General features: G+C 39.3%; 1 protein-coding gene across 1 annotated transcript in view; it reads left to right on the forward strand.

Annotated features, from left to right (window-relative positions):
• Positions 1–1,403: 1,403 nt before the first annotated feature.
• Positions 1,404–27,015, forward strand: part of NOX4 (NADPH oxidase 4) — a gene marked incomplete at its 5' end in the record, with an annotated part of 106,273 nt that continues 80,661 nt past the window's right edge. The window contains 8 exons of the mRNA XM_080354742.1: positions 1,404–1,460; positions 2,200–2,295; positions 13,636–13,746; positions 14,712–14,796; positions 15,442–15,539; positions 17,566–17,593; positions 20,661–20,733; positions 25,165–25,245. Coding sequence (XP_080210868.1) covers positions 1,404–1,460; positions 2,200–2,295; positions 13,636–13,746; positions 14,712–14,796; positions 15,442–15,539; positions 17,566–17,593; positions 20,661–20,733; positions 25,165–25,245 — 629 coding nt within the window. The remainder of the gene's footprint in view (positions 1,461–2,199; positions 2,296–13,635; positions 13,747–14,711; positions 14,797–15,441; positions 15,540–17,565; positions 17,594–20,660; positions 20,734–25,164; positions 25,246–27,015) is intronic.

Consider the following 27,015-nt stretch of genomic DNA (forward strand, 5'->3'; position numbering starts at 1 on the left):
GTCCTGCTGTTACAAAACTTCACCTGGCACCTCATGTAGCTGCCGAAATCTTGCTTTCTTCTGAGACACGGTTCCTGCCACAGCAAAAATACCCACATTGAGCTTCACAGGAGCCATGCCCTGCTCAAATTCTTTACATTTAGGGCCACATAATGGGCCAGGCACTCCCCCCCTCTTTATATGGAACTGGAGAAAGATAGTACTTAGCTTCTGCCTAATATTCTCTGAACCCTTGGTATGTGGCTCATGAAGAACACAAAAAGTGGCAACTTTCCGAGTTGTAAGAGAAAGACATCCAGGTCAAGCTAGACTGGATGACACTTCTTAACACTGCTCCTTGGACTTGGCATCTCCTGGAAAATCACCCTTGCTTTGCTGCCAGCTGTCATTGCTGCTATCTCAAGGAGCAGGCGTGTGCACCAGAATGCCTGGTTTAGAGTGGAAGCTCCCCTGGTGACGCATGATGGGGTTGGATTTAAAAGCTGCTAGCAACAAGGGGTTTTAAGCTTTTTCTTAATATAAAAATCAGTATCTGGTTAAACTCTGCTGCCCCAAAAGCTAAAAAATCAACACAAGCCCAAACCAAATATGAAGACTACCACAGAAAGTGGAGACACTCTGGATGTGGAGGTGCCCATAGCACCTTTATCATGGCTTCAGTATCGTTACATACCCACTGTGCCTGCATTCTTGGTTGCTTTGTGCTGGGCACAGGACCCTGCCTCTTCCAGTGCCCCCCATGGCCACCTGATGAAGAACCAACATCCTAATAGCACAATCTCGCCCTTCCCGGCTTTCGAGGACCTCACGTACAGGCCAACAGTAGTTTCTTGGACAGCCTCTTTGTTCCCCCCCGAATTGCACTACACTTGCACGCACGGCTGCTCCCCCGCTCCCTCCTGCTTTTCGTATCACATTTCAAAGCGGTGGGGAGGGGGGAGGCTGGGGCAGGGGGAACCCCACGGACGGGTTTCACCCATGGGGAAAAGCGCTTCTCAAGGTGTGGGGGATGCGAGGAGCCGGCCACATCGCTCCGCGACAGAGGCGCTGGGGACCCAAAGTCACTTCGGGGGTGGCCTCTGCCGACCCCCCCCGGCTGCTCCGGCCGGCTCGGCTGCGGGTCCCGGGGGAGCCCCGCGGGCAGACAAAGGGGCAGCGCCCGGTGGCCGCGGTGGAGTCCCGAAGGTGGCTGGAGCTCGCGGGGGGTGGCTGGAACCCGAGGGGGGTGGCTTGAACTCGGCGCGACGGGGCCGGAGCGCAACGCCCCGGCGGCCGGAAGACAGGGCGGGGGGTGAGGGGTGGGGAGAGGGGAGGACCGGCGCAGCCCAGCTGAAAAGGAGGGCTCGCCCGGCCGTCTCCCCCCCGCCACCCCCCCGAGTACTGCCCCGCAGGCGTCCCGCACCATGGCTCCATCCTGGAGGAGCTGGCTGGCCAATGAGGGGAGCAAACACCTCTTTCTGGTAGGGGGCTGCCCCCAGGGGGGTCCTGCGGGGAAGGCTTGGGAGGTGGGTGTGGGGGTGCTGGTGGGCGGCCGGGGCCGGCCCGGGTGGCGGCTGGCTCGGGGGACACACACACACCCAGGACCCCGTTGGTCGGGGCGGTTCGCACGGTGCAGGGGGTCCCCGCCGTGCTCGGGGCAGGACGCCGCTGGAGATGTCGGTGCGCGGTGGGTAGGATGTGCTCTGATGTGCTCCGTGCCGGTGTGCGGTACACGCGTGTGCCACGGCCCGGGGACAATGCGGGTCCGCGTCCTGGCTGAGACTCGGCGCACCTTGTACGTGTATCTGCTCTCTGTTAGATCCTCTCTAGGAAAATTTGGGGGAGAAGTTCGTGAAGGTCAAGTTCTTCCTGCCTTTGTCTCTTTGTTGCTAGTTTTGATTCTCTGAGTCTTTAACTGCAATATCGAACTAAAGATTTGATTGAGCATTTTGTATGCAGAGAGTTTTGCCAGCTCTCAGTAGTCTTAAGTCACAAAACTGAAGTTTTGTGAAGTTCAGTCAAAGTGAAAACTGCTCACAAAGGAGTTATTCCTTTTACTATTGTGAAGTATTTTATGCTAAATTCTTGAAGTTTGTTTTCCCATGCCATTTACATGTGTTTATGAAACTACAGGCATACAGGTTTTATGAATGAAGTTAACACTGAAAAATGTGCACATGTAACTTTCACTTACAATCTCTTGTTTCTGTTTCATTTTAGTTTTTCTGGCTCTCCCTCAATGTATGGTTCTTCTGGAAAACCTTCCTGCTCTATTATCAAGGGCCGCAGTATTATTATTTGCATCAGATGTTAGGGGTGAGTGACCCGGACATTACTTTTTGCCCTGGGAATTGGGATGCTGGGAGATGGGAGAGGGATAAAATGCATTTGCTAATCTTGGATGACACAAACTGCCTGTTTACTCTGCAAAGTGGGGAAAGATCAAGTAGGAAATCGCTGAAATACTGGTGACAGTTATTTAGGAGTAGAAAGTGAATAGTGTTGAGAAGAAAAAGAGCCAGTCGAGTGTGGGACAGTGATCCTTCCAGCTCCTCTCCCCGCTCCTGGTGTTCCCAGCTGCAGACAGACTCACATGAACACAAAAATGCTCAACCGGCGACAGGAGCCCAAGTGTTTGTCATCAAAATGTTAGCCAAGCTCATGGGCTCTCAATGGCAAATCCTTTCTAATCCAGTTATTGTGATACATATTTGCTGAAGGAATTATTTTGGCATGTCTTAGTTCTTTTCAGTCTTTGTCATCCTCACAGATCCTGTGTTCTGTGTAAATCCTTGTGGTCTATATACTTTTGTTTTTGTTTTCTGTCAACAAATTCTTGGAATATGAATGTTTTAATGAAGATTTTACTGTTTGGATATAGCAAGGGTGACATCCACCACCACCAGAAGAATCCAAAAAATATGGTTTGCGCCAGTGTGATGCGGGTCTGTCTTGTGAAGTTATCCACAGCTACACAGTTTCAGTTGTTTGAAATGTCTTCTAGCCAAAGGTATAGATTAAGGGTTAACAGTTTTCTGGAAAGCACTCTAGGGCTGGTCAGAATTTGAGAATCCAGGAAAAAGTCAATGAATAACATGATGCTTTGTCATACTCGGAAACAGTTTTCAATGGAAAGCTGACGTGGGACTAAAGCACAGATGATGCACATCCTAACTTGTTGCAGAGCCTTGGGGTTTTATCTTTGTTAGATCCAGGATATATTTTTTCATATGGTTGGTATCATTGCCTTAACTAGCCAGTTCCATAAGCTTTTGTGAACTTGCTTGAAAGTAAGTTGATCTGATATTATTTTCTCTTTTTTTTCTTCTTATGGCTGATTCAGATGCATTCAAGAAGCAAATCTTAGAAAAGGTAGTGCAAAAAAGAAGAGAATGAAAATACTTAAATCCTTCATGATTATGACTTTCATGACAGAAAAAGCATAAAAGCATGTTTAATTTTACCATAATCTTTAATGGGTTTGCAGCCCAGTGCATCCATTTGAAAATTGTGCTTGTTCCTAGCAGAACAAGTGGGTTTTTCATAAAGCAAATGTTCTTGGGTCAACATGTTGGGCTGGACTGTTAGATGGTATCAATCAGCAAATTTCCTCTCAATTTGGAAGACACATCTTGCCTTGTACCAACTCATTGTCTGGTCTTTCTTTGATTTTCTTCAAAATGAAAGGCACATACAAAGTAATATAATGTGTGTTCAGAACCTGTGAGGTGATTCAAGCAACAGATTCTTTGTCTTGGTCAGGAGATGAGAACCAGGAGGCCATGTGTTTGAGTTTGTCTAACTGTCTGCAACCGTGGGAAAGAATATCAAAGGAGTTTAGAGATTTTCTAAAATGAGGAGGAAAGTGAAGAGATAAGTCCAAAAGATACTTTTGGTCAAAGCTCCGAAACTAATTTAAAAATTTTGAAAGCATTAAAGACTGTAAAACATTCATCTACAGTTTGTGTAAATGTCATTCTTAGATGCCAAAGTTAACTTTCTCACTTCTCTTCAGTATATTTGTGTATGTGTGTAAATCATACAGATTGTTGGGAAAACAGAACCCAGTTTTAGTCTCATGAGGAAACAGGGAGTAAGCACATCCATAGTACTGCTGCTGTTAGTTTCCATGGGGATTTTTGCTCCTCTTCTTTTTTTTACATTGTTTTGTGTAGCCACGGGCCACCTCATGGCCCATCATAACCAGTCTCCTCTCTGTTCCATACGTGGGTGCCTCTGTGTGCTGTTTCTTCATGTTGGAAAATTTTGAGGTTTAGATGAAAAGTCCTCACATTGATTTTTATTTTGTCTTTATAGCATCTGCTTTCATGAAAATCGTTTCCCTTTTCCAGCCAGTTGACAAAAAATAGCAAAAAAGGAATACCATTTTTTGAATGAAAAAAAAAATTCTTCTGTTTCTCAATGAGGTCTCCTAAGGAGTTTTGTTCTCTCTTTGTATGCTGCAATAGCCTCAAATCTCCTTAAAAACTTCTGCACTTGAAGCACTGAAAGATTTACCACAGGTAATTTTTTTGTTTACCAAGTAACAGGATGGAGAGTAAGAAGAATTGCCGCAAGAAATCAGATTATGATATGAAATGAAATCTTTGACTGGATATCCTAAATATATTCAGCTCTGCCATGCTTTCTTGCCATGTCTCTTCTTTCTGACGTGAAGGAGAAGGAATGAGGTTAGTTTTTCCTTCAGTGGTCACTGCAGTGGTTCACTTTCCTTCAGCCTTCTACAGAAAAAGGAGGCTCAGTTTTATTATTGGCTGATTTCATCCTCCAGGACCTTGAACAAGATACTTAGCACAGGATTTTAAGATTATTTAAGTACCTAACTCTCACTCAGGCTTTCAATGACAATTTTCCTGATCCTTAATTCTATAAAAATGCTGTAAAAAAGCACTAAGAGCACAATGATGTCCTGGAAGTGTAAAGAGTCAAAGGCACTGATGTGCTAGGAGGAGGTTAATCACCCTATTCTGTACTACAAAATTTAGTGGATAAATTTATGTTGTGTAAAATGTCACTGCTTTGCTCAGTTTGAGTCCTGTTAATGAGACCATGAACTCTTCACTGTGGAATCTCCATCCCTGGAGATTTTCAAAAACTAATTGGGTAAAGTCCTGAGCAAACATAGTCTGAGTTTGGTGTTGAACCTGCTTAGTGCAGGAGGTTGGAATAGAGACAACCCAAGGTCCCTTCCAAAGAGAATAATTCTCTGATTATATGATTCCTGCAGTGTTAGTTCAGCCAGAACCTAGTGGATGTAAACCCCTTTTGTCTTGCTGAACCATCCTTTTAGATACGTAATTGCTTGTACCACTGCAGATCACAGTCTTGGCACAGGAATACATTCATTCCCACTGGTTCAAGAACATGATCTAGATAAACAGTCTCCATTTTTCATAATTTAATAAATGTTAACTTCTGGCCTTACATTACTTAAAGAAGAGAAGCCTGGGAAACATCCAACAGGCACAGATTTCTTGTAAAAGAGTGTGATAACGAGAAAAGGATTATTTTCATCTTAATGTTCATAATAGATACTACAAGATGTAGTAGGAATGAATTACAGAAAGGAAGATTCATAAATTACTTGACATGACTCCAAAACCTTCATTGTTGGAGGTTTTGTGTCTGCTCAGTCAGATAAATTGTCCAATTGATTAATTTCTTTGCAGACTTCAAGATTCCTCCCTTGAGATGTGCTTGGCTGTGTTTTTTTCCAACAAGTTTGCTTGCATCTGACCAACATATTCAGTCCTAAATTCAGTACTGACCTTATTATAGAACTCTGATATTGCTTTTAGCAGCATTAAATGAAATACTTGTTTCTTGTTGCTTGAGTTCCCCATGAACAGAAAGAACATTGGACTCAATCAGTTGTCACATAAAAGGCCTCTCTTTTGCTATTCCCTCTCTAGTCCCTGCTGAAATAGCTCTAACGTAGTCAAATGGATGTTAATGCAAGAGATAAGCTTCTGAGTTTCACACCAAAGTGGAGAAAATGCATTCTCAGAAAGGCTCTGGGAAAAGATTGAATAACTGAAAATGGGACTGCAAAGGAAAAGTGCTGCCTTACTTTTTCTTATCTATACTGTTACTGCCTCCCCTGCAGCACTGCGCATCACATTTATGTCACCTTTATTCACTGCTTGCAAAATATTCCAGATGTTCCCGTAACTTGCATATCTCTCCTTGTTAGTTTATTGTAATGATAGCCATTTTACTAATTGAATCCAAATTCTACTTTAATTGATCCTTGTGTAACTGCACTGTAGCCTGTGTCCCCCAAACATCTAAGTACTGAAGGCAACTGTGTATCTTGACCCTTTATTTTCCTTAATGGAGTATGTTTTTGCTGCTTAATTGTCTTGTAGCCAGGCTATTTGTGATTTGTAAATCCACCAGACTTTATTTTGATAGTCTCCTTGAATTAGCAAGTAAACCTCTTCTTGTATTCTTTATGCCTCCTTCTTGATTTTTTGTTTGCCAAAACATTTTTTCCTTCAACCCTTTGCCCTTCCTGGGCAGCCCACAGTTCAGCATCGTTGCTGAGATTGTTCTCAGTTATGAGCCATTGACGAACTTGGGTTTTGCACCATGTAGTTCTTTTGTTCCTTTCTTTTTCCTTCTTTCAAATGGCAGTAATCCTGCGAAGGACATCTATTTTATTAACTTTTATGGGAGAACCTTTGCAGAACTTCCTGTGAAACTGTCCATAGTGGAGGTTCAATTAGTAGAGGTACATATCAAATGATTAACTGAGATTTTTACTGCTGTATCATGTAGACTTGTGTTAATAACGGTCTTGTCGTCATTGCTCCTCATCGTGAGAAGATTATGGCATAATACTCTGTCAAACAGAACTGAATTATGGCCAGAATATTTCTTTGATTGATTATTCATTATATTATGTATTATTGCAGGGTTCCCATGGTAGTCCAACAATGGCAGGTATTAAAAAAAAAATAGCACCATTACAGTCTAGAAGACCAGTTTTACATATCATATTACCTACCGTGTTGTGATAAGGGGAAATAATTCAACATAAAGGAAGCCCTTAGTAGCAGACATTGCATCACTTCTGTGGGACTGTGATTCAAATATGGCAGTAAATAAATTCCTGCTATGTCCATGAGTTGCAGTATGTTGTGAATCTCTTGGGGAGAGTTGGGTACCGTTAATTCCTTGATTAATGACCAACCTTGTGGAGTTTAGATCATGCTGCATTTTGTAGGTTCAACTGTTCAAGCCCTAATTGTTAATGAATATGAGATTGTCATGCTTTGATGTTGCTACAACATCTGGAGTCTGGAACACTCAAATCTGGAAGATAACTTGAGATCTCATCCAGTCTGTACGTGTTATCATTCTGCCTGGCACAAAAAGAAACTCGTAACTCATCAACAATGACAGAAGTATTTTTTACCATTGTGTTTCTTGAGATCAGGATTATGATAGCTTAAATTAACTGATGTATAAATTAATGAAGATGAACATTTGATCTGAAATCTTGTAAGTGAATATACTTTGTTTGGAGATTGAGAGAAATTGGGAGCTAATACTGAATTCCAGATTAAGATAGTTGCTCTCTTCAGATTGCATGGCTCAGTTAACCAGGAGGAGGAGTACATCAAACACAAAGAGACTGCATATAAAATGAGAACACATAACCTAAGTATGTGGACAGACAGAGAAGGAAAACCTTGAAGGAATGCATGACTGGTGAGTTACAAGTGAACACTGAGAATATTGATGCTCAGTACTGCAGGAAAGATACCCCATACTTCATGAGAGAGCTAAAAATATTGCTGCCATTGTCCACTCTTGATGTTTCTCCTTTTCTTTAATATCATATCCAAGTTCAGATTCATATATGCAAACAGAAGACTGAAGTTGAATTAGCATAGAGAATTGAGCTGTTGTTAAATTCTCTGTGTAGAGAATTGGTGATTTATTTTTCTTTTAATATTAAATATACTTTTTCAAATGTGATTAAAAAATATTACACTAGTTAGTTGTAAAATAATTTGTAAAGCGCTGCAGTACATGAGATTGGGATTTACAGAGTCCTGCTTTGACAACTTCCATCTTCAGGAACAAAAGCAATCAAACTTCTAGAGAATTTTTTATGTTCTGGTAGGTTTCTGCTACCCTTGCATTTTCTTTCCTTCCAACTTCCTTTCAGCTGCTTTGGGCTTTGTTTTGCTAGATCTCCAGCCAGATTTGGCAGGTCTAGGAGGAATAATTGCTACCCATGCAATTCAGATTGTCCTTCATCTTAGATTATCTGTGCTCTGTTACTAGAAGTAAGGAGTACTCTGTGAAGAAAAGGAAGTCAGATCAAAAGGAGACACATTGTTTAACACAGTTTGTCCCACCTATGGAAATAAATATTTTTAGCTGTTCCAGTACTGATCTGGGGAGGTGGTCTGTTACCTGTCTCTCCAGGGGAACATGTGTCTTATGAGTCTTCCCACAACCTTTCAAGTGGCCCTAAACCATGGAAGACTGAAAAAGTTCAAAGGAAAGCCTTCAGAGAGAGAGAGACAAGTGTGATGTCTCTTCTGCACCATGACCTGTTGAGGATTATTGCTTGCAAATAGCGAAGGCTTGTGAGTCAGACACCCATCACTTTTAGGTATGGAAGGATTTGTGGTATTCTTAATTTGTTTTTCTACAAGATGAGTTTAAAAGGTGAGATAGGACAATATTTGTTGAAGTCTTCCTGTATTCTGCTCCCCAATATGTTTTGCAACCATGTGTTGAATATTAGTTTTATGTGCACAGCAGTTGTAGGTAATGTTCATTTCAGTGTTTATAACTGAGAATCTTTGAAGAATTCGCTGATACACAGTAAATTGCCCCTCAACCTAATACTGGAATCATTCGCCTAACTACAGAGAAGCTTGTACACAGAACATGCAAGGAGAACTGACTCTTTGCTTCTCTGTCCCACTTTGCACATTGTGTGGGCTTAGCCAGGAGTCCACCCTGATTTTTGTGGGACTGGACATCAGACAGGGACAGCTGGAGAACTTACCTTCCCGCTGTATCTCTGGAGCCCTTTTTTGCTGCTATGGAGAAGAAAAATATGGCGATTGATTTATACTTGCCTGGAGAAGAAGTCCGGCCTAATTTTTAGGATACCAGCTTTGAGACTGGAGTGAGTCGAGTAACCCACTATCCCTGCCACAGTTTTCCCCTGTGAATTTGACCAGTTCTTTAGTTTTTGTAGGCCTCTTTGCCTGTCCATGAAATGGGAAAACAGCATGTCTGGTACTGGGTAGGTAGAGTACAGAAAGAGGTTGTCAAATGCTTGGATTTGCTGTCAACAAAGTTGGATGAAAGAAAGTGTCCTTCAAAGATTTTGGGAGTGGTTTTTTTCCCTCTTTTTTCTTCTACAGCAATTACATGTACTAATAACATGAAATGCCACTTTTTTTTTTCTTTTTCTTAAGACAATGATAACCTTATGAAGAAAAAAGGATTATATTTATCTCATTTCTTAGCTAGTTAATAAGGTTATATATTCCCTTCGAGAACCAGCAAGTTGCCTTGGAGCAAAAATAATCTTTTATTCTACTATTGTTTAAAAATCCAACAATACACTATGTTAATTTGTTACTATGCCACCCAGGCAACGCAAAGGAAGTCAAGAAGAAGACCATTTGGAAACCATTTGGAAGGGATTAGTTTCATGGAGATATTTTTAGCCTTTGGATACATGTTAAGAGCAAACTTAGTACTCTGTTATCTTTCTGGGTCTTGAATGAATTGTAATTCTAAGCATTGCTAAATGTATTACTTTACCATTGTTTTCAAATTGGTCAGGGGGCTTGTTGCAGCAAACATTGCCCAACTTTATTTATTCAGAATAAAACCTTAACTGAACCATTGGTGAAACTGTTTGAAATTGTTTGAATTGCACTTTTCTAGAAGTGTACTTCATATTTGGAGAAGTAATTTCTTCCTCCTTTTTTTTTTTTTTTTTTCCCCTGCTTTTTACACATGCTGAAAGCATTGCATTAGAATTAATGTAAGGGCATTCTTCCATAGTAATTGCATCATGAATGAATATCTGCTGTTTGTTAAATAGTGTCATGGAAAAATACAATACAAAGTTGGGTAACTTTTTCTACTCATCATAGCTGACTTATATTTTTTGTGCCAGTTACATTGTTTGTCATTTTACTTATTTCTCAGAATAAATTATTTCATTTATTTAACATGATACAGTGTGTAATGAACTCTATCCTAGATTATTCCAAACTAAACTGCTTTATTGAAGTTTTGCAAAAAGAATAATTGTTCCTGATAGAGGAACTTTTGGATGACTGGTATCATGCCTGGTTTATGTTTTAAACTCAAAGACCAAAGAAATTCTTGAGAAACTAATGATGGATCACATAGAATCATGGAATCATAGTGTAGTTTTGGTTTGAAGGGATCTTCAAAGCTCATCCAGTCCAACCCCTGCCATGAGCAGGGACATCTTCACCCAGATCAGGTTGCTCAGAGCCCCGTCCAGCCTGGCCTGGGATGTCCTCAGGGATGGGGCATCCACCACCTCTCCGGCCAACCTGGGACAGGGTTTCACCACCCTCAGTGTAAAAAATTTCTTTCTCATGTCTAGTCTGAATCTCCCCTTCTTTAGTTTAAAGCCATTACCCCTTATTCTATCATAACATAAAGTCTGTCCCCATCTTTCTTATAGGCCCATATAATAGAAATTATTACAACTTTCAAATGGCTTAACTTACTAGTTGTATTGCAGATTTTTTCAGATTTAGGCAATTAGTCAAGAGCTACAAAAATGGTTCTGTTTACTTCTGAGTTTTGTGGAACGTTAGTTCTACATAATTCTTGTGTTTTTCAAATCATGCTCATTTAATCACTGAGATACTGTAGCACATCAGCAAGCTCTAATATAAATAAAAAATAAACACATAAAAATACGTGTTTAATGACCATGTTTTTGAAGTTATTGCTTTTATGAGGTGTATAGCTCATTTTTAGTTTCCCTTTAGCAGAATAATAATTAATGAAAAGAGACACAATCTTGTATATGCAAACAACACATTATAAAGACATTTTACTTGCCATTAAGTCAAATCATTTCAAGGGTATTGCCATTTAATCTGATAGTCCAAAAATATCTCATCATGTTGTGAAGTCCCTTTAAGCTACTGTGGACAAATACAGAGAAATATTTAGCGTGGCTGTTCACATACTTTTCTTTTTATCATACCTTGAAGTGGAAAGTGAAATCAGCATTCAGGAAAATCTGAGTTGCTGAGGTTGGGGCCATTGTAGCTGGTGCTCAATCATAGTCCTTGCTCCTGGGCTCTGGACCAACATGTAGGAGGAGAGGATGATCTAAAGTCTGAAGCACATGACTTGTGAGGGAAAAGTAGCAAGAATAATCTCTCATTTTGCATGTGAACAGAGTGTGAAACAGCAGAAGAAATAGAAGCAAGGGAGGTTTTATGTAAGGAAAAAAATTACTAAGAGTGCATTGGAAGAAGTAGTGGATGAGGTCTGGAGAGTGGGGAAGAACTGGGTGATGTGGTTTGTTCTAGTCTCATTTTCTACAATTCATAGAATCATAAAATCATTTTGTTTAGAAGAGAGCCTCAGGATCGTCAAGTCCAACCATAACCTAACCTAACTTTAGTACTAAACCACGTCCCTAAGAACCTTGTCTATGTGGCTTTTAAATACCTCCAGGGATGGTGACTCCACCACTTCCCTGGGCAGCCTGTTCCAATGCCTGACAACCCTTTCTGTGAAGAAATTTTTCCTAATATCCAATCGAAACCTCCCCTGGTGCAACTTGAGGCCATTTCATCTTGTCCTATCACTTGCTACTTGGGAGAAGAGACCAACAGCCTCCATGCTACAGCTTCCTTTCAGGTAGTTGTAGACAGTGATAAGGTCTCAGCCTCGTTTTCTCCAGGATAAACAGCCCCAGTTCCCTCAGCCACTCCTCATTTGGTATGTTAGAGGTACCTCTGTTGAAAGTGTCTGACTCAGTGTAACTTCTGTGAGAACTGCTCCCAGGACATTTGCCAGGGATCCCTCATTTACATGGGAGAGGACAAAGCAGAGCACATTTTGTGGAGCGATGGCTCCTACTCCTCATGAGCAGCTTTGGAGAGAAAGTGCCTTATGATGCTTTGTTCTGTGGTTTGTGCCCAGAGGTACCACAGAGAAGGTGGAGTATGTAGGTGTCACTGACTATGGGAGTGGGCAGTTCTGACATTTCATGGTACTGAGGAGCTCCTGTCTTGCCATCGTGCTTGTGATCTTACTAGACATGCTGAAGTCCGGTTATTTTGTTTATTTTTCCTAGTTTATCTGTTTGTCCATTTCTGTGACACATAAGTTTGTAAAAAAAACCAAACTAATACCAATTACAAGGTTTGAAATTACAAGGCTTTTCTGATAATTTTTGTAAAAAAAAAATCTTTTTCCAAATAAATTATCTTTGTTTCTCTCCAATTTTGTTTCTCCTTCTTGATAAGAAAGATATGAAAATAATAAATGTTTCACTGATAGGAATTTTTTGACTGAGACATAACAAATGCTATTTTTTAACAGAAATTTAATTTTTAAAAATAACAAATCTATAGTAATTTTTATTGAATAATTTGTGCCTGTTCAATTGATTCACGTATCTCTGCAGTACTTGAGTTATCTTATAATAGTTTTTCATTAATTTCTTCAGCAGCTGAAAAACTTGGGGTTTAGAGAACATTGTAAGAAATATCCTTCCAGAAATCTGTTGACAGTCTAAAAGCATCTTTTATATAAGCTAGTAAAATGGTAATTCAACCTAATAACTAGGAGAACAATGGCATTTTGTGAACTTTTTAAAAATCATAAATGAATTAGAGAATATAAGATTAAAAAATACAGGGTTATGACATTAATGTGTGCTTTGTTCATTTATTTGACAAGTGTTTTTGTTCTAATTATGTAAGTTCCAAATATACCAGTGAAAGCATTAGTGAAATTAGATTTCATTACGATTATCAGCTATTGAGTAGTTAAAACGAAGAAAACCTTCTTTCTTTAGGTCCAAATATGGCACTGCATAGTGTGAATGGATGGGAAGTTCTGTGACAATTTCCTAACAATCCTTGAAACAATATTATCATTGCAGTTTAATTTAATCAATAATTTTTTACATATGTTTCTGACTTGTTTACTAGAAAATCATTACACTTTACTTAAGTGGCTGACTAGTATCTTCTTAGTACTTATCTGTCTTATTTAATTATGTCTGTTGAAGCTTTTGGGTAATTTCTCAGTCAACGCTTATTGTTTTCTGAGATACGTTTTGTTTCATGTGGCTTTGAGCACTGATGAAGTTATTTGTTCCTTCAGTAGAAAGTTGTCGTTTGCTGACATTATTGCTGACAAAATTAATCTTTCATAATTTTTTGATGCAAAGGTAAGAGCTGTTTCCACTGTGTGTCCAATACATGTGGAAAATCATGAAACTCTATGGTTCTGATGAGTTAAGAGAGCATGGAAAACATTCAGGTTCATGGCAAAGAAATGGAGGTTGAAATCTGACACCTGAGCCATTAGAGCATCTTTTCCCCCTGTAATCTAACTCTTGCTATATTTGTTCAGCTAGGATTGTGTGTTAGCAGAGCTTCAGCATCTGTCCTCAATCTCAACTGCTGCCTGGTCCTTCTACCAATGTGCCGTGTTCTCTTGGCCTTCCTGCGAGGATCTCAGAAGGTAAGTACTGTCCTCAGAGTGCAGCAGTAGAGATGAAGATGACCCTGGTCTCTCTTCAGTCTAAAATCAATAGGAGAAAACATCTAAATCCCTGTTTATTATACATTATGTGGCTACATTATGCAAGTGTTGGACATTCAGCTTAAATTTCATGACCCCTGTGAAGAAAATGCCTTGGCTGGCATTGTCTGGTTTGATTGGACCTGTAGGGAGGAAGGTTTCTTCAGTGCATTCTTGAAGGACGGGGACTTGCTGTGGAACTGTAACCAGATGAAATCTCCTCTTTCTTTCCCAACTCGAATATAAAAGACATCTGTGTTCTCTCTACTGCTTCCTGGTAGAATTCAACCTAGCAAATAGAACTTAATCTCTGTATGGCCAGAACTGTCCTATTGGAGATGACAGAACTTTAAATACCCAACCTGATATATTTTTTTATCAGATAAAGAAATTCTGGCAAAGCTAAGAGGGTTTTTTTTCTGTACCAGTATTCAGTAAACAGTAGCTTAGCTTGTTTATGATTCACTAGTTGCTTTAACAGAAATATAAGTAATGCTTTTGTGGAACATTTATGTTTTCTAGACGGTTGCAAATTGATCCTATGAGTTCTGTTCATCATGTGACAGTACCTATAAGATCTGATCTCTATGGGTGCAAATATATGTATGCAAATATACATAGATCTCTTTCCCTCTGGTCCTGCTCACTAGTCAGTGACTCCTACAACAATTAGTGCTGCAATTCCTAAATTTCAAAGACAGAGGGGCGCTACTTTATGCACTCTTGACATCTATCTAATACAGATCCAACTGTAATTTCTTCATTAAGACCTCAAAACTGGCTTGTTGACATAATCCTGTAGTTTTTAAATTTGAAATTGCTATTAATTCATCCCAGTTGCTGTTAGTATTTTTTTTTTCTATGCTTTGTTTTGCAAGAGATTGCTTGAATTCTTCTTTTATTAGGTTGCCAGCAAGAAAACCAGAAGGCTGCTAGATAAAAGCAAAACTTTCCATGTGACGTGTGGTGTTACAATATGTGTCTTTTCAGGTGAGATCTTACCGTGCTGAGCAGCAGCTTGTTTGGGAAACACATTAAATCAGTATTTTGTGGTTTTTCTCGTGCAGTACATTTGGGGGTAGTCTTGCTCTGTGCTTCTCTGCCTCAAATTATGAATGCTTTCTCAGATGTGTGTGGGTTTTGGTTTATTTTTCATTTAAATATGTGCTTACATTCTAATGTCGAGCCTTTCCTTAAAATTCCAGTTTCTTAAAGGACAGGTATATGAGATCAGGTCAAAATCTGCCATTATGAGTGACCTTTGATTTGATTGTGCCTGAGGAATTTGAGTGCAGAAGTGGGATGCTACAGGGTTATCTGCAGTAGGGGAAGCAGTGGAGGCAAATACCCAGTTCACCGAAGAAGAAACGTTCTTTGGACACCTTTGAATGTTGTCTCCCACCTGAATCATCACAGTGTGGAAATGATTGCTATAGTGTTGAAAGAAACTTAAAATACATGCTGCCTTTGCCATAAATATCTATAACCTGGTTTACTCTAGAAAAATAGCTCTTTAGTCCCTGATGTGTCTCATGCAGGTGATGTGATTATAACTTGACATCTGGGTAGCCACTTTACTTTAGAGGAACATCTACCTCTTGTTTATGGGTCTCAGCTTTACTCTGTTCTTTTTAGTCTTACATGTTGCTGCTCATCTGGTGAATGCTCTTAATTTTTCTGAGAACTTCAATGAAGACTTTCTGGCATTAAATGCAGCGAACTATCGTGGTGAGGTGAGCCAGCTGTGCTTGTATATTTTACTTTTTAAATATAATTTAAATACATGATTATTTATATGTTCAATTCCATTTTGTTATCCATCCTATGATCTATACAGTGCTACTGATTTTGTGCATTTAAAACTCACCATCTTGTGGGTTTTTCTCTGGACAAAGTGCACTTGATAAGCACTTTGTTTAAGCCAGCAGGATTCAAACCTGTTTGATTATGAGGACGAGAATGCTGTTGTCAAGTCCTTTCACCTTGCACCCTGTTCTGCTTCTCTATAGCATGCTTACACTTTCAGTCAGCCTTGAACTGGTCAGGCACTTGGACTAGATGGTCATTGTAAGTTCCTTCCAACTGAAATAGTCTATTCTGTTCTTCTGCTTCTCTCTGTTCCTTGAATGGGCCTGGTTGAGACACCTCTGCTGCTGTTTAGAGAAAACACATTCTGCATTTGCAACATTTAGAATGTAGTACTATGTGACATGTACTGAGGATTTGAGGATAGTGAGATTTGAGCCTGGTTTTTTGATTTTTAAACTGCAGTGGGAACTTTAGTATATAAGCAAAGAGTGGAATTAGTTATCTGCATGAATTGGGCTGGAAGCTGGTTTCAACTTATAAAATACTTTGTTTGCATGACTTTTCTGACGGTGAGGCAAGTCTCCTGAAGTCATACCACAGTCCTCGTCCCTCCTCCAGGTGCTTCCTTGTGCATTTGGCACTGGAGAGATGTTTGCAGATTGTAGGAGTAAGACCAGAGTCCAGGACTCTTTTGGGCTACAGTCAAGTTCTCTCTTGTTTATACTCACTCTAGTCTCAAGTCTGCATTTCTTTTCTACCAGCTTCATTATGAAATATTTAGAATGACTCTGTCCCAGCTGCATCCTTTCCTGGAAAAACAGAGCCTGACTCAGTGCAGGCTCATAAGGACCAACAACCAAGGTCTTCCACTCCCTGGGTGAATGATCTAATCATAGAGCTATTCTGTGGCAGCCAGACATGCCAACACCAACTACTGTGCAGAGGTTCTGGGTTGAACTGTGTTCATGGGTCTGCATATGTAAGGAGTGGACTAATAGATGTAACCTCATTAGCCCTGTTAGCAGGAGCTTTCTTCAGGAGAGAATGTGCCAGGGTGAGCATGGCAGACTTAGGAATTTTGCAATAGAAAATGGAGATAACAGAAAGTTTTTTTTGCAATTCTAGGATTCCAGATTTTAGGTACTTTAGTAGTGCTTGAACTTTCGTGCTTGAATTCCAATTAAACTTGTTTTTTAGACACGATGGGCAGCCTGGATGCTACTGTCAACTTCTGTCCATGGGTGTGCATGTTTGGATGCAGACAAGGTCACGGAAAGGGACACTTGATTTTTCCTGAACTGTATGAAAACTGCTCACCTCCCCTCACTGCATTTTACTGCAAGTTTAAAAAATACATGTTTTGCTCTGCAGTGAAGAGAAAACCTCACGAGGCGTAGGGCTCATGGGAGGTGAGGCAGTTTCCTGTGAGACTGACATATCCCCTCTTCCTTTCACATGTGGTGAAGGACACAGGAACATCTGGCCTTGTATTGTCAGCTCCTTTGTGTTCAGTCCTGCTTCACTGGAGTCCACTGCAAATCTCTTGGTGATGTAACTGGCAGTAAAATGCTCCCTGCTGGTCTTTGATTTAAATTCAAAATCTCTCTCTCTTCGGCTCCCCTCTGTCCTCCCAAAGGTATGAGGTAACTAGGTCAGACTTTCAAAAAATAATTATTTGTAAAATTATCTGTATCCTAATTTTTCATAACAGATCAGACCTATCTTCACTGGGAGAATGCAAAGGCTAAAGGTTTAGTTTGCGTTTAGTTGCAGCCAGTGTAAACTGCTACCAAATACCAAATCCATTCCTGCATCCAGATTTAGGGATTGCCCATGCCATCAAGCACTTCAGCTTTGTGAGCTACTTGTTATTGTTATCGATACAAGATCACATCATATCTTGACTTTTCTTTTTTTTTTTTTTTTTTTTTTGGCTTGTCTGTTTTTCAGGACCCAAGAAATCTTCTTTTTGCTACTGGTAAGTCTGTTGCAAAACTGAATGAGAAACCTTGCTTCTTCTCATCATCACTCTCCAGACAAATAATTTTGATCCTTTGTTCGCATGCTCCATTTGTTGTATCTCAGCTGGGTTGAGCTGTGTTATTTGTGTTAATATAACCTGGGTTTGCTTATCCAATAGTCAGGAGGGAGGAGTTATGTAAGTCCTGTAGTAGGATAAGCAGCATCTTCAAAGCTGTTGTACAGATGAGTCAGTGGAAAATCATCAGTTTCAAACAGAGATTCTGCATAATATTAAAAGCAAATTCCTAAATGATCCAATTTCTAGGGAAAAAAAAACCAAACCAAAAAAAACCCTGTCTTCTTGCTTCAGCTAGTTTATTTAAAGGTTGGTTTGACTTCAGAGCCATTGAAACTGTTACACAGGAATCAGACTTCAGCACTCATAAAGAATAAATAAACAAAGACATTTTGGGTGCAGGAATTTAGAAGGGAGCAATGTTTGGGTACGGAGGGCTAGGCTCAAGCCTGAGCTGTAGTGCCTCACAGGCAGGTAAAGGTCCTTTCTGAGGTCATCTCTCTTTCACTTTTGTTTAGATCAAATGCAAAAATCCCAAGTCGGTAACATGTAGGACATGGTCCAAAGGAATTGGTCTGGACAGCAATAAATGGGGTTCTAGACCTGTCAATCCCAACACATTTACTGGAATTGGTAACCTGTGGGAAAGGGCTTTCCAAAAACCCTCAGCAAAGTTTAGGTCAGTTGAGAATAGAGGAAGTGAGAAAGTGACATGTTAGAAGTTGAGGTAGAACGTAACTGTTAACTGGAAATGAGTTGGGTGACTGGTGTAGTTAGTGAATTATAGAGGCTTGAAAGAAGGTAACTCACAAAGGAGGAAAGTAAAGACAGGGAGGGAGAATGAGAACAAGCAGCTAGTATATTTAATATTTTGGATAAAAGAGAAGGATTTGGGAAGAATGAGCATAGAGACCCCACCAAATATTGTCACAGCTTCTGGGGACACTTTGAGACCTCTCTAGTTTAGCAGAGAGTGTGCAAGGTGGAACTCCCTTTAGCCTCCAACAGCCAGGAAAGTATTGCATTTTCAAAAGTTTGAGCACATTGTTGCAGAAAGCAGTGATTCCAAGTCATCTTAAATTTAAAGTTACTCACATCACTCCCCATCTTTACAAGTGGTAATTAACATTTTTGATTGGTGCTGTGGGAGTGTCTAGACACCAACCAAGATTTTGCTGCACTGGGAGCTGTACAAATATGCAAAAAAATGGTCTCTTCCCAAACGTTCCAGAACTAGATTTACTGGCTGATTTTTTTAACACAGTGAAGAGAAGGAGTAACGAGTTAGAAGGATTTACAGTGTGATGGCTTTTCAGATCAGCCCAGGAAAGAACCTCCTTGCTTAAGGGTGTGAGGGTAGCTCTGGGATGAACAAGTATTCAAGATTAAAGTTAGTGGAGGAAAACACACTGATGGGTTGGGGGAAGGTTGTGATTGATTTCATGTTTGCAGTTTGATGGAGAAGAGAATTGAAGAATTGGGTGTAAATGATGACCTATGTGTTGAGTGACAGTGTAGGAAGCTGGATCAAGTGTTTTATTGCAATTGGATTGGAAGTATTTGTGTCAAAGGGGAGACTGATTGCACACTACCTATCGTATTAGATTAAGAAAGAAGAAATGAAGGAAAGAATGCAGATTTTTTTATTGCAACTGGTTTTAATTGTAACTGTGCCATGAAAGAGTGAGATTATGTTTCTTATGCAGTCCGTGACAAAACTTCTATTGTTTGCAGGACCAGGATTTTCCTACAGTGTGTAAAACTGAGGAATGATTTGGAATGTATCAGATTTTCGGTGTCAGGCTTCTCAACAAGTGGATATTGAGAATATTATAAAAATATAAGATTTGAAATTCTCTATTGCTGGAGAGTCTAAAATCACAATTATTTAAAAAATTAGCTTGTTCTTATCGTTAGGAAGTGATCCTGTTAAATATCTGGACCATTAAAATCTGTGGTTTGGTCATTTACGTCCATGAAAGCTGGTTGAGATGCTTATATTCTGACGCTGAAACAGCACTTATTTAGCTTTGTCCTTGGTGACTGACTTTGTTTAAACCCAAACACATGGCTTTTAGAGTGACCAGAGACTATGCTTAAAAACTATCATTCTTGAAGAAATAAAATGTTTTGATGTAATGCTTCATGGATTTTAGGTTCTTAATTCAGATTCTTAATTCCCAGCATGGCAATTTTGAAGATAAGATGCTCAGAAAAAGTGGTAACTTTGGTTAGGATTTTTCTAATCTATCTTTAGGTTGATGATTTACTGTACTTTATGGGCAGGATTCTACTTTAGGATGGGATGAATCATACTGTAGAAATACTTGTTTCACTCCTCTGACTTAAAAAAGAGCTGAGGATAGACTAGTCCTGACATGAGTCTGCATTTGAGCAGATGAATCCTATCTTAGTGTTTTTAACTCGTCCTTCTCAATAGCTGGCTGTAGATCACCATCACAGTCCTTGCTCTATGGGCAACAATTTCAAGCATGATACAATGCCATGGAGAGTAATTTCAGACTCTTTCTCATTCCAGAATGAAATGGGTTGGCAAGCAATTGTAGTGACAGCTTGCACAGAAATTGATTTACTTGAAATTCTGTCCCTGACCAGGTTTTTAATTGTCATGTTCAACAGAGTTTACGGTTTGGAATAAAAAGGAGATACAGAAACTTGTACAGTGAGTCTTACAGATAAACAAATAGACAGGATTTGTTCTTGATTACCTGCTTAGAGACAAATGTCATGAGCAAATGATTACAGGAGCAAAGATTAATAGGAAGTTAGTGGTGCATAGTGAAATGGAAGGAAAAGGGCCGTTTCCTCTGAGAAGCTGGGAAATAACTCAACACCTCTTTTTTCCTGTCTAGTTTGATACAGGACTTGTCCTCAAGAGATAGATATGTGAAAGAGTTTGATTGAATCATGATTTGTATGTCTAATAACTTCCACTTGCTTTAAAAGTCATAGGAGAAAAGTGTAAGTTATCTTTTGTCTCTTTTAGTTCCAGGTCTGACTGGAGTCATTATGGTGTTAGTATTATTCCTAATGTGTACAGCTTCTACATATGCCATCAGGTAAGACATAATCTGATCATTATGTTGAAAAATCCAATTTGAGTAATCATATTCTCATACTGATGAGAGGGAATGAAGAGTAAATGAGAGGGAATGAAGAGTAAATGCAGTATGAGGCAAGAAATATTTAAGTTAGTGTTAAAAAAACACTGATTTTCTTGCCCTGTTTTTTTACTAGCTTGCAGGTAGATTAACACAGTGAATTTCGTATTCTAAAATTACAAAACCTGATTAAATTTCCTTCAGAGAAAATTATTGTGTGAGGAATTTGCTCAGTTAAAAATCTAGACCTTTAAAAATTCAAATAGCTTTTTTCCTGTTTGCACAGGGAGGCAGTAATCTAAGCATATGGTAAGTTCTGTCCAATGCATAAATTAAATCCACTGGTAGTAAAATAGGATGATATCTTTATCTTAATTATTTTCACCAATTAATTGTAACAATAAACTGTAAAAAGACAGCAACAACAACAAAAAAACCCACCAGCAAACAAGCAAACTGAAACAGAATTGTGCTACTTAAGTAGAATGTTGCCTTTTTAAAGCTCCGTTTCTCGTTGTCAGATATATTCTTTTTAATGTCAATTATAATTTTGAAACAGCAACACAGTATTGGCTCAGAGTAGCTGCTGGGATTTCTAAAGATTTGGTTCTCCAACGGGTTCACATTCTGCACCAGCATTATTGAACATATTGTAGTAGGTTTGAGTGACCAGTGCCTTGGAGGATGTAACCCAACGTTGTAGCTGTTCTAAGGCTTGGATTCTGCAATTGAAACATATTAAAAAAACCTGGATTTTTTATATCAGTCTCTGGTGAATTCAAATATTGATTATGTAACTACATCATCTTAATTCAGCACACACAGAAGGATATTTTAATTCCATATCTTCAAACATTAATGGTGCTCTACTGATGTGAGCTAGATAAGTTAACTTTGTTGAACTGATCTGTCTTCCCTGAGTAGCATTGTTGTCAGGTGCTGATTCAAAAAAGTAGTTCCATGAATACTCGTGCACTTTTTGTAGACAAAGATACTTTCAGGGTTGAGACCTTTGTGAGGCACCGTAGGCTACAGAAGTGCAGAACAAGTCTGCTGCACAAGATGTCAGACATGGCTGCACATGACATAGTCCATACAGATGGCTCTACTTGCAAAAGAAAGCCAGCTTGGGGAAGACGGAAAAATAAAACAATTACTTCACTCCGCAGCAGTGAGCCAGAACACAGTCCTGTTTTCTCCAAGGCTGTGATAAATTAGAAAAAAACCTCGCCATTTATTAATGATTGGGAAACTTAGGAAAATATGCATAGTTGCAAACATATTTTTGGAAATAATAATTTTGGGGTTCATGCAACAATGGTTTCCATGTTTGAAGTTAAACGCTAGTTATGTCCTTCAGTTGCTCTAAGTGCAAGTGCTTTCCTGTCTTTCTGCCATCTAGCCGGCAGAATCAAAGCCCTCAAGAGATCCTCTGCATCTCCTGTTACTCTAGCAATAATTCCTATATATAAATTTTATCCTGGCTTCTCCCTCAGGCATATGGCTCAAGCTTGTCTTTGTAGTATGTTTTTCTAAGGAAACAAGCTTCCCCATGCATCTTTCTGTCCTTTTTCCATCTTTTTCCTTGTGGATTCCCATGTGCCTTATGATGGCTAAGCTCATGTGATAGTCTTAGGAGAAGTAATTGTAAATGCCGACTGCTTATCAGAAACTAGGCTTTCTAAAAAGTATTTCAGAGACTATTATACTCTCTTGGATTTCAGCCCTAATCCACTCTTGCACACTGACCTGCTTATTCATTTCTTCCTTCATATGTTCTTCCTGAATTTTTTCTGTGCATGATTATCATGCTATTTTTGTGCCTTTACTTATTCAGTAAACTATGTGAATAAGTATTAGATGGATTGAATTAGCTCCTCATGGTTTAAAGGAGGAAAGTGAATATTGTTTGAAAAATTTTCTAAATTTTTGCTGTGTCATACCTGAGAATTAGACCAACGTTTTCTGTTCAGTAGTTGTTTGTTGGAAGGCTTATGAAGTTATTAGAAAATTCAATAAATCCTGTGAATAAATACTGATGTTTCTGCTAACTTTCATATTGTGCAATATTTCATATTGTTTCAATATTGTTCAAGAGTATTTCCATTGAACACAATTACTTGTGACTTTGGAAATCATATATTTAAAGGAACATTATAATATAAGCTAATTCAATGTCTTATCTTTTTGTAACAAAATATTCCAGTCCTTTATTTCATCTACTAAACTACCACATATATGTTATTTTTCAAAACTAGATGTAACAGGGTTAAAAATATTTTTCCGAAACTGTGCTGCTTGCTGTGTGCATTTAAAGCATGACAATCTCAATCTCCCCTTACATTTCTCAGTAAGTTAACTCTTGCAGGCCTTCACCTGCAAAATTATAAAGTAGGTTAACCAAAATTAAAATTAGATATTCAACTTGATCTCAAATTTTCAGGACTTTGGGTGCCTAAGAAATACATTCATTCTGTGAATAGTGTCTATTTTAAGCCCTAAAAAGAAGATAAAGAAGGTAATAAATGTTCTGTAGAACTGTAAAACTATATATGTATCAGCAGGAAGATTATTGAGTGTATTAGAATACTGTATATATCTATAGGACACACAGTTTTAAAAGGATACAAGTCAGAAATATGTGATTATCAAAATGTTGGAAAATATGCTTCATGATAAGAGGTTAAAGGATCTCCATCCCTTTAGTTTAAGGAGGCGAAGCTGGGAGGACGTGATTACATTTAGAGAAACTCGAGCTGAAAGAAGACTAAAATGTTCAGCTGGCTGGAAGCTGACATTTAGACATATGCAAACAAGAAGTGTACAGTAATTTTAAACAGTAATAATAATTAGCTGTTGAGAACAACACATCAGAAGCTGGGATTGACTTTCCATCACTGACATTTTGAAAAACTGGTGCATTATGGAAAAAAAAAAAATTAAAACCAGAACTCCAAGACCTGTTTTGGGTCTGGGGATAAATGTTATTCTCTGTTTCCACTCACCACAGCATCATCCTTTACTTTCCTCTTACTGATGTTAAATCCCACAGCTCCTTAGAGCTACTGATGAGTGGCTGCATGGACATGCCTACCAGGGTGTGGGTGGTTAGAAATGGTTTGAGGAGCCTCAAGGAGGAAAAAGTGTTCATGTGGTGACAAATGGGATGAAGGATGGCAGGATGAAGAAGAGTTTACAGAGGCGTTTGCTCGTGTTGGTTCCTTAGAACTGTCATTGCGTGGATTTTCTTCTTGGTGGACCTCAGATCATCAAAATTATTTTTTTCTGTCATGAGGAAGAAAACAAATAAATCCTGTATTGACAGAACCAAATGCAGTGTGCCTTTCAGACGTATCTAAGCAAGAGCGGTTAGTTCTTTATATAAAAGATTGTAGGAAGGGAGGAAATGCTGAAAAAAACATTGACTGAGGAGTAACTTGTTAAAGCATGTTCTCAGAGTTTTTTATTTAATAATTATTTTGGCTTATGAATGGGGGTAGCTTTTTTGGTTTTGCAAGAGACTCTGCTACATGCTGTGTAGTGTGAGAGGTGTCTTTGTGTGCTATGAAGTAGAGTATTTTCTTAACCATTTGGTTGTTGTTTTTTGGTGACTGTTTTACTCAAGAAAAAGCAAAGAAGCTGCTTGTATTTTCTTTGGTCTTGGTTCTTTTTACATTACCTAACAAATTACTGATGAAAGGAAGTCCTCTTTCCCCTTCACCTCTTCTGATCCTCACAGTGGTAATGTTCTTCTTGTTCCTTCCAAAACTATCATTCCTAGAGCCCCACCATATGTGATGTCCTGCCCTGAAAATTGTCCTACCTGTCGTCTTGTTGCCTCCTTGCTCTCGTTCCCCTTCCTTCTGTATCTCCTTCCACTCCACACCCTCAAAATTTTCTTTTACCTTTCTCAGAAGCCCTTCTGGTACTGTCTACGGTATCTGTTTGTATGTTGTGCCAGAAGTGATACATTAAAGACTTCATCCCTGTATTGGGGCAGGGAGAATGCAAGGAGGCACTCACTATAAAGAGGCTGAGTTTTGAGCCTGGAGACTGAAGAATTATTCTAGGTGTAAGGCTCTGATAGGGGTTAATGGGACCTTTGAAGGCAGTGAAGTCTCCTAATTTAGGAAGGGTTCTTCAACTGGCTCTGTACTTTTATGTCCTTCATCTGTCTTTCTCATCTTTTTACTTCTGTGTCAGTCACCCATTCTTCTCAATACTTAATTGCTTGCAAGTGCAGTGTACCTGTAGGAATACATACTGGGCTTTAACTATTCTACATGACTATGGCGTGTGTAACAATGTTCTATGTGCACAGGTCTGCTTTTAATTAGCAGTGATTCCATCTCAATGAAACAGCATTGAACCATGGTTTATTCTTTTCAGGGTTTCAAACTATGACATCTTCTGGTATACACACAACCTTTTCTTTGTCTTCTATATGCTGCTGATGCTGCATGTTTCTGGGTAAGTAAATGGAAAACACTCTCCCTTTTCCTGAAGCACAACCAGAAAGAACAGTTCCCTTGATTGTGCTGTTCCTGAGCTCACTTGTGCACAGTGGGCTAACTTCTTGACAAGATGCTATCCTCTTCAGTTTTTCAGCAAGTTATTGTTTAAATAAAGTTCAGACTGTACCTTGGAGAATTGTGAGTTACTACAGCCAGCTAGCACATACTTCTTCACTTTCAAGTTTATGCCTTGTCCACGTTACCAATTTCTAGTGGGAAGTCAAGAAAACATTAGTGTTTCTTTTCTGTCCCCTTTTACCTAGCTGCTGAGATGAGAATATGAAGCAAAGTTGCTTATCCCTTTCTCTTTCCTCTTTGCCTTCCATTTTGACTCCTAAGGAGAGGGAAGGAACATTCTCTCCCTAATTATCTCTTTCTCATTGCTATTATACAAAATTTACTAGATTTTTCTCCTGTTTTCACAATATCAGACCAGTGTTCATGTGCCGTGAAGCTTACGGTCAGGTCTGTATCTGGCACAAACAAGCCCAGCTCTACGACGAGGTAAAGCAGCTTCTACAAGTTATGCTACGTGAGAATCTGGTCCATTAATGTCTCTGAATTTTCCTTTGTGGATGTAGGTGAAGAGATGGGTGTAGGGAAGGGAAGGTGTATTTGAATGAGGTTTGTTTCTCCATGTCATCAAGCAACTGAAACACGTGGTGCTGGAATGTCTGTGCGACACTGAGCACCGCTGCTTAAAGTAAACAGTGAAAGGTAATTAGGCTTAGCAAGATCACGGTAGGAACATGTTGTTGAACAAAACAAACGCAGCTTGAGATTTGGTGAATTGAAATAATGAGTTCAAAACAATTTAAACTCTTGGACTCAATTCCGGTTCTCTGTGGCTTTTTGTTGTTTGTATCTTTTTTCTTTTTTTTTTCTTTTTCTTTGACATAGCTCTTGTGCATAGCCAGGGAAGATGAAGATGGATCTAACTTACTCTCTCTGTCCTGGGGCAGGATGAACTTTTGCTGAATTATTCTTGACAGGTGTTTGTCTAACTTCTTGCAAACATCTGGTGACTGAGATCCTCTAACCTCCCTAGGCAATCTGTTCCAGTGGTTGCTTTTGGAGTATTTTTCATGTCCATTTTAATTCGTCTTCTTCACTGTATTGTCATTTGCCCACTGTCTTCTTAGCCATGGTGCCACTTCATGAAGGAAGAAGTCTAGTTGGAGAAGTTTGCAAACCAAGGCTGCAGGAAAACAGCAAGCATTAAACAGGTTTCTTGTACACAGCCTCCTTAATATTGAATTGGAAAGCCTTTCAGTGTGAATCTAAAAGAACTGAGTGTCAGTTAAAAGTGGGAGAAGAATGAGTCATGGAGAGTGGGAGTCAGTTCAAGTTTAAGATGCTTAAATGTAGGTTTCCACATGTTTTCTAAGTGTTTGTCTCCCATTATAGTTTAATGAGTTCTAAAATATACAGTCAACGGAGCCTTAAAAATGCTTCAGTTCACCTGCTGCTACAAAGACCTACGTTCAAGTGAGCTGAAGTGACTTCTGGGCTCCATTAGTGATATTGATTAGAAGATCTGAAAATAAAGGAAGCTTAGACACCCATGCTTAGGTGCCCAAGTTACTCCTACATGGCATGTTTTGGAGATTTTCAGACACATGCCCAGTTACTCTACAGAGTGAGGCATTTCCTGTGGCTGGACTATGCAGACAGGTTGGGTGAGCATTTGTCTTGCTTGGGAGTCTCCTTTTGAGTATTTCCATAG

The sequence above is a fragment of the Nesoenas mayeri genome, assembly GCF_963082525.1.
Source record: "Nesoenas mayeri genome assembly, chromosome: 1".
Classification (NCBI taxonomy): domain Eukaryota; kingdom Metazoa; phylum Chordata; class Aves; order Columbiformes; family Columbidae; genus Nesoenas; species Nesoenas mayeri.